The 13515-nt window shown below is 39.9% G+C and overlaps 1 protein-coding gene across 2 annotated transcripts in view; it reads left to right on the top strand.

Annotated features, from left to right (window-relative positions):
• The window catches only part of LOC140726511 (protein SPMIP2), a 55847-nt gene that overhangs the window by 32955 nt on the left and 9377 nt on the right, over positions 1 to 13515 (top strand). Inside the window, exons 3-5 of one of the 2 annotated variants that reach the window (XR_012098655.1) lie at positions 767 to 825; positions 6086 to 6245; positions 12369 to 13228. Coding sequence is in view for 1 of the 2 variants with exons in the window: in XM_073043004.1 (XP_072899105.1) it covers positions 767 to 825; positions 6086 to 6245; positions 12369 to 12449 (300 nt within the window). In the remaining variant the exon portion in view is untranslated. Of the gene's footprint in view, positions 1 to 766; positions 826 to 6085; positions 6246 to 12368; positions 13294 to 13515 lie in introns of those variants that run through there. The other variant, XM_073043004.1, reaches the window with a different exon arrangement.

A 13515-nucleotide genomic window follows, 5' to 3' on the forward strand; every position in this document is an offset into this window, starting at 1 on the left:
ACATGCAGTTAGCACAATGAAAGTCCCAGTGGCAATAACATTAACTGAAATTAGGCGGAAATCCCAACAAGTCTGAAATGAGTGAGAAAACAAATTAATCACCAAGTACAACTTATATTTATCCCGAAGTATACAGGCAGACAAATTAGGGAGTCTAAGTAGTTTGGAAACAACTGTTATAAGATCCATTTCAGTTTATTAAAAGTCTGCAGTATGTATTGGATCACAATCAAATTCTGATATTTGAAATTCAAATTTAAATTAACATAGAACAAATGTAATAAAAATTAGAATATGACAAAGTGTTTTCATACAAACAAGAAAGTAATAAAATGGAAATCACATGCTGCAATTCTGCCAGTTGTTAAATAATTAACTGATCTTTATCATTATTGATTCAACAGGGAAGCAATGTTTTGAAACTGCATTTAACAGATTAAAGTACACAAATCAGGAACAAGGAGTTTGAAAACCTATGGAACTTTCTTCATATCAATCATTAAGTGGGCTACATGGGTTGTATGCATTTAAATAATAGTGCTGTTTAACGGAAGAAGGCAATGTTCCATGCAAATACATTTGATGAATGGAACTGAAATTCAAATTTCAACATTTTTTTTAATGAAAATTCCTTATGCTTTGGACCTAATGAAATTATTTGCAAGCTCAACAAATTGCCTCACCTTTGAGAAGTTACCATTAAGTCTGACATATAGAAAATATCAGCTTATTCTAAACCATTTTCTTTGTACATATTCATTTATAGCTTGGAGAATTCCGAGAGCGTGCTGAAGACAAAGTGACTCATCGGTATCAAAATCCATGGTGTGTGTCTTTGAATATAACTTAAAATTGTATATAGCAGCCTTGAGACCACATCCATAGATTTAACAGAAACAATTTGAATTGCTGGTTCTTCTGTGATTACAATGCTTGAGTTATTCACTCAGACATTCTCCTTCATGGTTGATGTTATTGATGTCTGTGAATCTCTGTCAATGTACAGTATTTTAGCATACCAAATAGAATCTTGAAAAATATAATTTGTAAAGGCAGGGTTGCACTATATGTGATCTATTAATTTGCTAGATGCCTTTTATTGGCCACTTCCCAGAGTCTATAACATGGTGGCAAGGGCCAGATAATCAGGCGGCCTTGCTGGGCAATTAGCGGGAAGCTCACTTTTGTTCCACTCTGATAAGTTGTTGTGGACTAGTTAAATTCCAGTAGTAGCCCTGTATATATCTGATTATCCTTACTGCTCTGTGTCAATCCACATGTAAAATTGCTGGAATTTGACATCAGGAAAAAGAATTAATGTTTCAGATCAGGTTGATCACTTTTCAGAAGAGGGACATTGATCTGAAATATTGACTGTGCTTCCCTCTCTATAAATGCTGCCTGACATGAAGAATTTTCTGTTTTAGATTTCTTGTATCCAAGGTTCTTTGGTTTTCTACAGTTAACTGTCAGAGGACAGAATTGGGGCTTGTGTGTCCATTGTTTGCACAGCAAATCAAATAAGCAGAAATTCAGCAAAGTCTGATATTTTTGAAACAACTTGATTTGGAAACTCATTGATTTGTTTGATTAGATAAAAATAAAACAGAAGTGTTGAGAATGGAAGATGTTCACAGGGGGAGTGTTTTTTTTTCCCTTCTGAACCACTATAACCACAAAATTTGAATCAATATTCACGTTATTCTGCACACCTTTTCCTGTCTCATGAAACCTGAGTATGTACTTGCAGAATAAGAACAGAAAAAGCTGTTATGCAGAATCTGAGGAAAGAGAAACAGTTATCATTTCGGGTTGTAAACAAACCATCAGAAATGGTAAATGGGAGAAACTGAGTTAATTTTAAGCAGTGGAACTCAAGAATAACCCATGATTTGATAAATCCATGAACACTACCTTGTTCTTTATTTTTGCACTATTGACTTATTCTGTAATTTACTCATTTTTATGCCTTTTCACTGCACTGCCACAAAACAACAAATTTCATGTCATATGAATCAGTGATAATAAACATGATTCTAAATATCAGATTTTTCTCAATTTATAATTGGAAACATTTGTGAAAGGTTTCCATAAAAGAAAAAGCAAACGAACAATTCTGCAACTCTGAAATTAAAAGAGAGTATGCTAGAACTACTCAGATTGGATAGTTTCTGTGGAGAGAAACAATAACAGCAATTGTCTTTCCACAGAGATGCATGACTTGCTGGTTCTTTGTAATCTAATAAAGTAGTTAATCCTAGATCAAATGAAGAGCTGGGTGATTATCTAGTATAGAATAAATATACATACAAGTGGCTAAATAAACTTTGGAGAGAAGGCAATGGAGAAAATGGTAGGGATTTTATAAAAAGTGAAAATAGACGATGCCAATGCAACATGCGTGTTTTATGGAGGAACATTTAATCTGTAAAAGAGTGGCTATTTTAACAAAGACCCAAATGTTATTGAGTCACTGGGGCTGCTAAAGAATTTTAAAATGATTTCAATGAAATTAAGCTGTCAGATATATCAGAACACCAGTTGTAGTTCACTGCCTTTTAAACAAGGAAAACATTGTTGGCTTCTTGCTGTTTGGCAGCAATACGAGTAGAAGCTAGCTCACAAACAAACCTCAGAATGCACTCTCATGTATAATACTCCAAGTATCAGTTTCTAGTTGTGTCTGATTAAAAGGGAATGTATTTTTTATATAACGGCCTCAAAACTGATTCAAGATTTCAATCTTTACCCATACTCTCCACAAAAAAATTGTGCACCACTCCATTAAGACAACTATATGCAACTATATACTGTATTATTTCCCCTGAGTCCCCTCCTCCTTCCCATTCTCCTATGGTCCACTCTCCTCTCCAATCAGATTCCTTCTTCCCCAGACCTTGACCTTTTCCACACACCCAGCTTCACCTACCACTTTTCAGCCCCTCTCCCCACCCCCCACCTTTATATTCTGGCATCTTACCCCCCCCCCCCCACCCCCAGTCCTGAAGAAGCACCTCAATCCGAAACATCAACTCTCTATTGGATGTCGCTTGACCTGCTGAGTTCCTCCGGCATTTTGTAGGTGTAACTATATGCAAAAGTCTATCTACCAGTTTGATTTTGATGCAAATTTTGAGCATGAAAGACTTTGGATCTGGATTGGTTTGTAAAATTAAATACTAATTGCAGTTTGAAGGTATCATAAATAGATGTGGGTCATCTTCTTTTGTTTCTTCACTATTAGTTTAACATCATGCTTATGTCCACTCCTTGAATTCCAGGCATGTAGTTACCAGACAGTCTACACTCAATCTCTCACGTTCTTCTCCACAGCAGTCATTAGTCTTTTATGGTGGACGCAGCCCTTATTACATTAACCTCAGTCCAAATTTCCCTAGTAATAGCTATAACATGTTGGGCTCAAATGTAATTTTGATGCATAAGTGGTTCAGAACTAAGAATGGCAAGCCCAATGACAATGGCAAGGTAGTGATGTCATTAGTCACTATTCAAACATCAATCAATAAAAAAGTTTTTTAAAATAATAGATTTTTCATATTTCACAGGAACTCAAGAATAACCCATGATTTGATAAACCCATGAACACTAGATTGTTTTTTTTTACTGTTAACTTATTCTGTAATTTATAGACATTTGTACATCTTTGCATTGTACTAACCAACTACAAGAGACTGCAGATCCTGGAACCTGGAGCAGAAGACAATACATTGAAGGAACTCAGCAGGCCAGGCAGCATCTGTGTAAGGGAATGGACAGTCGACGTTTCTGGTCATCTGGACTAGAAGATTGAGGGATGAGAGGCAGTATAAGAAAGTGACAGGCCTACCCCCTTTCAGAGCAGAGCACTCTTCTCACCAGCCATCAAAAGGCAGGCATCCATCTTCCGCATTTGCCTCAATCTCCCTCGTTGCTTTAATCAGTGAAATGGAGTTGAGCATTGGCTCATGCCCCATGCCGCAGCCTTCTCACCACGAGGTTAGCTCACGCTACCTCTGCCTCCTGGAATCCTCTTGGAGTCTGCAGAGTGCTGAAACACCCCAGTGATCTCCAAACTACAAATCAAAGGACTCATCAGTTTCAGGATCCCACTCAAAATGAAAAACAAGCATAAAATACATAAAAGAAGTAAAATATATGGTTTCGTGATCTATCCAAAAGATGTTGACTGAAGGAGCGTTGTATGTAGGTGCCATCTTGACCAGAAGTCTTGACCTCCTTAATCTTCCAAGAAAGTAAAGATGTTAGCATGCTTAGAGGTTACAAATATCACGGACATTGAACCCATGAACAGTACTTCACTACTTTTTAAATTTTTTTATTTTTTGCACTATTTTTTAAAAATGCAATATATTATATATTTTAATGTAATTCAGCTTTTCCCCCTATAATATATTGCAGTGGTCCCCAACCACTGGACCGCAAAGCATGTGCGGGCTGTGAGGAAATGATATGATTTGGCGATATGAAACGATACGAGTCAGCTGCACTTTTCCTCATTTCCTGTCACGCCCACTGTTGAACTTGAATGCACACAAGGTCATTACCCACGCGAGGTCATCAGTCGCCTAAATGCAGTGATACCTTCACGCCAGGGATCACTGGTTGGCCTCAGGTAACCGGCTGCTTTGTGCGGCCAGCGAGAAGTGCCGTTGCTACTGGCCTGGAGTGCAGACAGATGGGCACCGCCTCTAAACCTGTTTAGCACACCGAATGTTCGTGGGGAACCTGATGATAAAATATTCACAGATGACCTAGTTCAGGCTCAGGGTTTCATAAGTAGCACAGCAGCTACCTCGCTGCGATCTACTGAAAGTCATCCCTCAGGCCAAACTTCTGTCAGCGGATGGATCCTACCTACCAACAAGTGGGGGCGGGCATGCGCCCTGTCGCACTCCTCACTTGCTCTCTCCGGACTGTGACTGCCGCGGCCCTGGTACGGAGACCTCTGGCCCTTACCTTGTCCTCTCACTGGTGTATTGCAATGATTTTATATGTTCATACGAGGAAAATATGCGCTGTGTGTTTAATATCCAAACGTTACTTAAAATGTTATGATGCTATTGATTTATAAATGAGTTATAATTGACTTATCACTATGTTCATGTGAGGAAAATATGCGCTCTGTGTTTAATACTAAATTCATTAGATAAACCCTTTTAGAAATGAAATTGAGTGTATTAGCCACTTATAAAGTGATTTACAGTTGACTTATCACCTATAATATAGGTCCTATATTCCAGTCGTGCTTAACACCCCCACGTCAGCCGGTCCACAAGAATATTGTCAATATTAAACCGGTCCGTGGTGCATAAAAGTTTGGTGTCCTCTGATGTATTGCATCTTACTGCTGTTGCAAAGTTAACAAACTTTACAACATATGCTGGTGATAGGACCCGAGTTATAAGGAATGATTCAATAGGTTAGGACTTTATTCCCTAGAAGATTGAGAGGAGATTTGATAGAGATATACAAAATTGAGGGGTATAGATAAGGTAACTGCAAGCAGGCTTTTTCCAGAGATTGGGTGAGACTTGATGCCAAGGGTGAAAGTTGAAATGTTTAAGGGGAACATGAGGAGAAATTTCTTCACTCAGAGGATGGTGAGAGTGCCAACTCAAGTAGTTGAAGCAATTTTGATTTCAACATTTAAAATTTTGGATAGCTACATAGATGGGAAGGGTAGAGAGGGCTATGGTCCAGGTGCAGGTCCATGGGAGTAGGTTCAGCAGAGACTAGGTGGACCAAAGAGCCTCTTTCTGTGCTGTAGTCTTCCATGACTCTATGCCCTGATCAGTGGTGAGTCATCAGCAGATACAGGCCGAGTCCTGGGGAATGGGGTTCACTACCTGTAGTCATAGACCTCTCACCTCTTGGATGGGCCACAGAGTGATGGCCTCCAGTGTAATGGATCTTCTCACACCATACGGGTTAGTGGGACCACGAGGATCAGGATAAACCCGAGGCACAGGTCAGGTCAAGCATGATAACGTCCATGGTGTAAAGGTTCCTACAATTGCATGCGAGACCAATTGATCTAAAATACTAATATTCTCCTAATTGCTAGGCAACCTCCTCCTGCTGTACTTAATCGCCTACGAGATGGCAGAGCCTTCCTAGCATGGCCCCTTAAAAGAAGTAGAGAAGGCAGGGAGTCTGCACAGTGGAAAGTGACCACACTCAGCCCCATTCACAACACCGACTCATCTACATCCAACGAAATGCTGGTATGTATTATTTTGTTACCTTACTCATCAATGACACCTGACACTGCCGCACAGCTTCAATAGTTCAGCCTTTCCACCTTTTCCCTGCGAGCCATTGGGTTTCCTCCAGATGCTCCGGTTTCCTCTGACATACCAAGTATTGGCGTTGGGAGGTTAATTGGCAACTGTAAGTAGTTGAGTTGTAGTATATGGAGGCAGCAGATGGGAATGTGGGGAGAATAAAACACTTTCAGGCCAATATTGACATGGACTCAGAGCCCAAAGAGCTTGTTTCCATGCTGTTTCTCTTTATCAGTAAGATATTTTAAGAGTAAAGCTCTTTTGGTATCCAGTATAACTATTGTAAGTGCAATACAAATTATCCATTTGATTCCTTGGTCTTAACATGCTGCAAGTCAGAGAACCTCAGTGAGTTAATGTCAAGGATGACTGAATTGATGGTTTTGTGACCAAGTTTGCAGATGGTACAAAGATAGGTGGAATGGCACAGAAACTGTGGAGGAAGCAGGGAGTCTGCAGATGGGCATAGGCAGATTAGGAGAATGGAAGAAGTGATGGATAGAACACAGTGTAGGGAAGTGAACAGCCATATTTGCTGATAGAAGGAATAAAAGGTGCAGATTATTTTCTAAATGGGGAGTGAATACAGAAATCAGAGGTGTAAAGGGATGTGGGAGTCTGTATCCAGAGAGCCGTGTCTGTCACGGCTCAGCACTGCCCTCACCTGGTCGGAAGGTACACCACATGCCAGTCAACATTTCACCCCTCCCAACTAATCAATGCACACTTAACTATTGGCCACCTTAATTGGATTAACCTGTCTAGCACCAAGCCGTTGGCCCACCAGTGAATCACCTGGGCTGGACCTTCCAGCTCCCTGACCTATAAAGGGTGCTACATGTGCTTGGCTCGTTCTCTTTTTGTCATCCTCGAGGGACCACCCTGCTTCACTCCAGGCTGAAGGTTGCAGAACAGCACTGGGGATATGTGGTGAGGTGTGCTTTGAATGGGGTTTTGGGAGAGTTTATTGCTGTTCCTTAAAGAATGGGTTTTAACTGAACCACAACTCATTTAAAAGAGCAGTTGAAATCACTGTATCAATGGAAACAGCACTCAGAAATGTAATTGAGTTGCAGTTAGCAATGAAAGTGAGTGTGAATAAACAAAAGCCTGCCTGGCCAAACAAATTGTGTTGTTGTTATGGCAAGTGCTCATATACACCAGACATTAAAAGTAAAACTTGCAGAAAATGTAACAAAGTAGGTCACATATAAAGAGCATGCCGTGCATACAAAAATAAATGGACTACACAAGGAAGAGAAAAAGATTTAAAAAAACAACTTGCAGTTTCAAAAAGTGTGCCAGAAAAAGTGTTAAAAGATTTTGTTGAGAGTATTGTTGAATGTGACATTTGCTCTATTTTCAACCGCATGGTGTCATAGAAAAATACAACACACAGAGACCTTTGGCCCATCTCATCCATGCTGAATCATCCCATCAACCTGCACCCAGACCATAGCCCTCCATACCACTACCCGAACTTGTCTTAAGTGTTGAAATCCAGCTTGCATGCACCACTTGCACTGGCAACTCATTCCACACTTTTACAACCCTCTGAGTGAAGAAGTTTCCTCTCAAGTTCCCCTTAAATTTTTCACCTCTCACCCTTAACCCATGACCTTGAATTTTAGTTTCACCCAACATCAGTGGAAAAAACCTGCTTGCATTTACCCTATCTATACCCCTCATAATTTTGTATACCTGTAGCAAATCAGTCTAATCTTTTACATTCCAAAGAATAATGTCCTGACGTGTTCAGTCTTTTCTTATAACTCAGGTCCTCCAGTCCCAGCAACATCCTTGTAAATTTTCTCTGTAGTCTTTCAAACTTATTTACATCTTTCCTGTAGGTAGGTGACCAAAATGGCACACAATGCTCCAAATTAGGCCTCACCAAAGTCTAATACAACTTCAACATAACATCCCATTTCCTGTACTCAATACTTTGATTTATGAAGGCCAAATTGGCAAATGCTTTCTTTATGACCCTGTCAACCTGTTGCACCACTTTCAATGAATTATGGATCTGTATTCCCAAGTCCATTTGAACGGTAGGGCACCGAGGAGTGTGGTAGATCCTGGTTGGTCCTACCAAAGTGCAACACCTCACACTTGTCTGCATTAAATTCCATCTGCCATTTTTCCAGCTGGTCCAGATCCTGCTGCAAGCTCTGATAGTCTTCCTCGCTGTCCATTACAGCCCCCAATCTTGATATCTTTCACAAATTTGCTGATCCATTTAACCATATTATCATCCAGACCACAATACAATGAACAAACAATTCTCCACTTGTCACAGGTCTCCAGTCAGAGGGCAACCATCTACTACCATTCTCTGGCCTCTCCCACAAAGCAAATGTCTAATCCAATTTACTACCTCATCTTGAATATTGAGCAACTGAACCATTTTGACCAACCTCCCATGCACGACCTTGTCAAATACCCATGTAGACACCATCCACTGCCTTGCCTTCATCCACTTTTCTAGGTAACTTCTTTGAACAACTTTACAAGATTGGATTAGACACGGCCTACCATGCAGAAGCCACACTGACTATCCTTAAACAGTCCATGTCTATCCAAATGCTTATGTATCTGATCCCTTACAATATCTTCCAATAACATTCCCACACCTGATGTCAGATGCACCGGCCTCTGATTTTCTGCTTTATGTTCAGAGCAGAGTAGAACAACATCAGCGATCCTCCAATCCTCTGGTAGCTCACCTCTCACTAAGGATAATTTAAGTATCTCTGCTAGGGCACCTGCAATTTCTGCAATTACCTTCCACAGGGTCCAAGGGAACACCTTGTCAGGCCCTGGGGATTTATCCACCCTTATTTGCATCAAGGCAGCAAACATCTCCTCCTCTGTAATCTGTACAGGATCCATGACCTTGCTGCTGCTTTGCTTCACTTCTGTAGACTCCGTGTCCATCTCCCGAGTAAACACAGATGCAAAGAATCCATTTAATATCTCCCCCATCTCTTTTGGCTTCACGCATGGATTACCATTCTGATCTTCCAGAGGACCAATTTTGTCCCTTGCCATCCTTTTGCTCCTAGCATATCTGTAGAATACCTTGGGATTTTCCTTCACCTTGTCTGCTAGGGCAACCTTATTCTCTGCATAGATTTCAAAAATTGGTGTGCTCAGTATGCCCAGATGTAGCTCCAATGCAACCTCGGAGCAGTTAATAGCAAGCAATCTGCAGTCATGCTAATTAATTAAGCTTACATTTTTAATTCTAATTTAATTACTACTACAGGGAGGTCATGCATCCCATTGGGTTCATGTCTGCTCCCAGCAAAGCAATCCCATGAGTCTTATATTCCTTTATTTTTGTTTTTTTCTCTATTCCTACCACGTTTGCTCTCAAACACCATTAACCCTTCATAGTTCCCCCCACCCCACCCACCTAATCTACAGTAACTCATGGGCAGCTTACCAACCCACCTTGGGATACGAGAAAAAAAACAGAAAACCCTGGGGAAATGCACCTGGTGCAAGTGCCGTACTGACACCAGAGATCAGAATCCAACTCATCTCCCTGGAGTTGAGGCAGCAGTGCTCTGTCACCATATCGACGAGTAATGAGGATGGGGGAAAAGACTATTCCCCCCCCCCCAAATGTTTTTTTTACGTTAGTTCCAACGTGTTTAGAAATATAACATTCAAGTTTTGTTACCTTTCTTTCAGAGTGTTTGTACAACTTGGTAAGTGCAAAACCACAAATTCGAGTGAACATTACTTCTGTTAATTCTGACTTCAGTTAGGATGATCAGCATAAATCACTGAATGCTTAGCCCAGAATGCTGCTGTAATACTCAGCCATCTACATCCCTGCTTTGAAAAAGGCCCATTTTAATGATGGGATCTAACTGGAATCATAGCATGGTTCTTTCCATATACAAACACAGGTAACTTCACTTGTGTCCTTTGACCTAAACCTTGAAAAATATATCACAAAGAAGACATCATGTGGGTTGTACATAAAGATACTGCAAATTAAACTTAAAATTAGTTCAGAGGAAACAAAATCAGTTCTCCACAGTATCAAGTATGGCAAGCCAAGAAGTTTCATGTTAATCATGTTTTGCCAATGAAAACTAACACCTCTATTCAGAATTTAATACAAAGAAATGGATAGAACTTTTCCTCTATGACAAAGCTTCAGAAATTACCAACTCTTAAGTTACTTATGGGTACCATTGTCTGGCAGCTTAGCTACTCTCAGGGGAAAAAAAGCACATTTGATGCATTCATAACTGAAGTCAGGCATCCATCTCGGACTGTTCTTGAATGCTACACTGTGATGGAGTCAGTGAATGAGGCTTGGATGTCTCTACAGTTAATTATCCTGCAACCAGTCACTTCAGAATCTAAGATACAGAGTTAGGTTCCAGAATTTTGTGACCAATTTGAATAAAATCCAGAGAGAATCAGAACAGAAACTTTGTGTGTACGCTATGCTGAAAGCAAAGCAACTCAAAATAATATTTGAATGTATGAAAACATCAGACAGATGCCTTGAATTGAGCAAATAATTTATCTGTAGAGGCTAAAGCATGGAACTCCAATTTCCAATGTCTCAGTGACTCAGTTAATATCACCATTATTGGGCATTAAAGTTTCATAACCATATAACAATTACAGCACGGAAACAGGCCATCCTCAGCCCTTCTAGTCCGTGCCGTACGCTTACTCTCACCTAGTCCCACCGACTGCACTCAGCCCATAACCCTCCATTCCTTTCCTGTCCATATACCTATCCAATTTTACTTTAAATGACAATACCGAACCTGCCTCTACCACTTCTACTGGAAGCTCGTTCCACACAGCTACCACTCTGAGTAAAGAAGTTCCCCCTCGTGTTATCCCTAAACTTTTGCCCCCTAACTCTCAACTCGTCCTCTTGTTTGAATCTCCCCGACTCTCAATGGAAAAAGCCTATCCACATCAACTCTATCTAACCCCCTCATAATTTTAAATACCTCTATCAAGTCCCCCCTCAACCTTCTACGCTCCAAAGAATAAAGACCTAAGTTGTTCAACCTAACCCAGGTAACATTCTAGTAAATCTTCTCTGTACTCTCTCTATTTTGTTGATATCTTTCCTATAATTCAGTGACCAGAACTGTATACAATACTCCAAATACGGCCTTACCAATGCCTTGTACAATTTTAACATTACATCCCAACTCCTATACTCAATGCTCTGATTTATAAAGGCCAGCATACCAAAAGCTTTCTTCACCACCCTATCCACATGAGATTCCACCTTCAGGGAACTATGCACCATTATTCCTAGATTACTCTGTTCTACTGCATTCTTCAATGCCCTACCATTTACGTCCTATTTGGATTATTCCTACCAAAATGTAGCACCTCACACTTATCAGCATTAAACTCTATCTGCCATCGTTCAGCCCACTGTTCTAATTGGCCTATATATCTTTGCAAGCTTTGAAAAGGTGTGAAAGTATTCAATTACATTGCAAGAATATAAAAATAATAAAAACCAAAAGGAATGTTCCTTATTCATGGAGTCATACATGTGACTTTTTGCCCATCTGCATCATTCATTATCCTCCTGTGCCCTGCCTAGATAAGGCTCTAATCATGTTCCAATATCGATATCCCCTTTAGAACTCCTGCTTCTCACCTTAAACCAATGCTGTCTGGGTGTTGATACCCCTACAATGGGGGAGATGAGGAGAGAGTCTGAGTACTGACCCTATCTATATCTCCTATCATTTTATATACCTCTATCTACCCGTCGAACCTGGATGGAAAGTTCTGATTCCTTCTTAACTTTTTTTAAAAAATACACAAATGCAGTATGCCAGGATTGCATTTCACCTATAAAACCCTGGAGTTCCAAGTTATTCTACGTTGTTGATGCTCCAGATGTTGTCCTTCAGTATACCACTTTTTGAAAGTAAACTGATTTTTTTTAAAGAATGGTATACTAAAGATGATCTTTTTTGCATATAGTGTAAACAAAAAGTATTCTGAGTTGTCATTACATTACATCTTAAAATGTAATATTTTTTCCTCTAGGTTTGTGAGCCATTACCACCCTGCGAAGAGGGAGCTGCCATTCCATTCAACTCTAATGAACATGTCGCTGGAAGCCCTTAGTTCAGATTGTTATGGATTTCCCCTTTAATTTCTCATCTCACTTTATTCCACATTGATCACTGAAAATCTAACTGAACACAAGGTGCAGCACACTCAATACCTCAATCAGGTGCAGACTTTCAAATCATCTGCATTTAGTTGAATCACTGTATTACATTCCATCTCAAAATGATCAGAAATTGCATCTCAACTCTATTAATAATTTAGATATACTTTTGACAATGCAGACAATAAAAATAGACTTTACCATGAAATCTTAAATCACTTCTGCATTAGTTAACAAATGTAATTATTCAGAGACGTATTTGATGAATAACATTCAGGTCATTTAGTATTTACAGGAAATTATCTTTGTGAAAGTGTAAATTGTATCTAGTATGGAACAGGTATTATGTGGCAGGAAAATGTCTGTTCCTAGTGTAAGGAACACAGGTTTCCAAAAGATTTTTCTGACATCAGTTTAGATTGCAAAACATTGCAGATCATTTTCCTACCTCCTTAGCAAGGACTACTTTCTCAGCAAAGGATTACTTATAAGGAAAAAAAATTGTTTGTATTGTAACTTTCTTGACTTCTGTATGATTTATGATACTTATTCCCAAAAAGCACTTTTCAAGTGTCGCCACATTTGTACTGTGGGAATTTGGGACAACTAATTTATGCACCGCCAGCTCCGGATGTGTTGCTGACCATCTGAAAGTCATCACTTCCAACAATGCAATACTCTCTCAAGACAGCGTAGGTGCATCAGCCTGGATTTGCTCCCCAACCTCTGACAGGTGAGAATACCGTCAACTAAGTCATGGCTGTAATCATGCCTCAGGAGTGCCACCATGTGGACAGATCCTTGTTGGCAAATTTTAATGCAAATAAAAATAAGCAAAACAAAAATGCAGATGCTGGATGGCTGAAACCAAAACAGAAAAACACTGGGAAAACATGGCAGGTCAAGTACCACGCACAGAAAAAGAAACTGTCTAGGTGGTGACCCTTCAACAGAAAGTGCAGCATGATATCAGAGCTTAAGCCCAGTTATTGATTGCCTTTCCGAATCTGTTCCATTGGT

Source organism: Hemitrygon akajei, chromosome 4, assembly GCF_048418815.1.
Source record: "Hemitrygon akajei chromosome 4, sHemAka1.3, whole genome shotgun sequence".
Lineage (NCBI taxonomy): Eukaryota > Metazoa > Chordata > Chondrichthyes > Myliobatiformes > Dasyatidae > Hemitrygon > Hemitrygon akajei.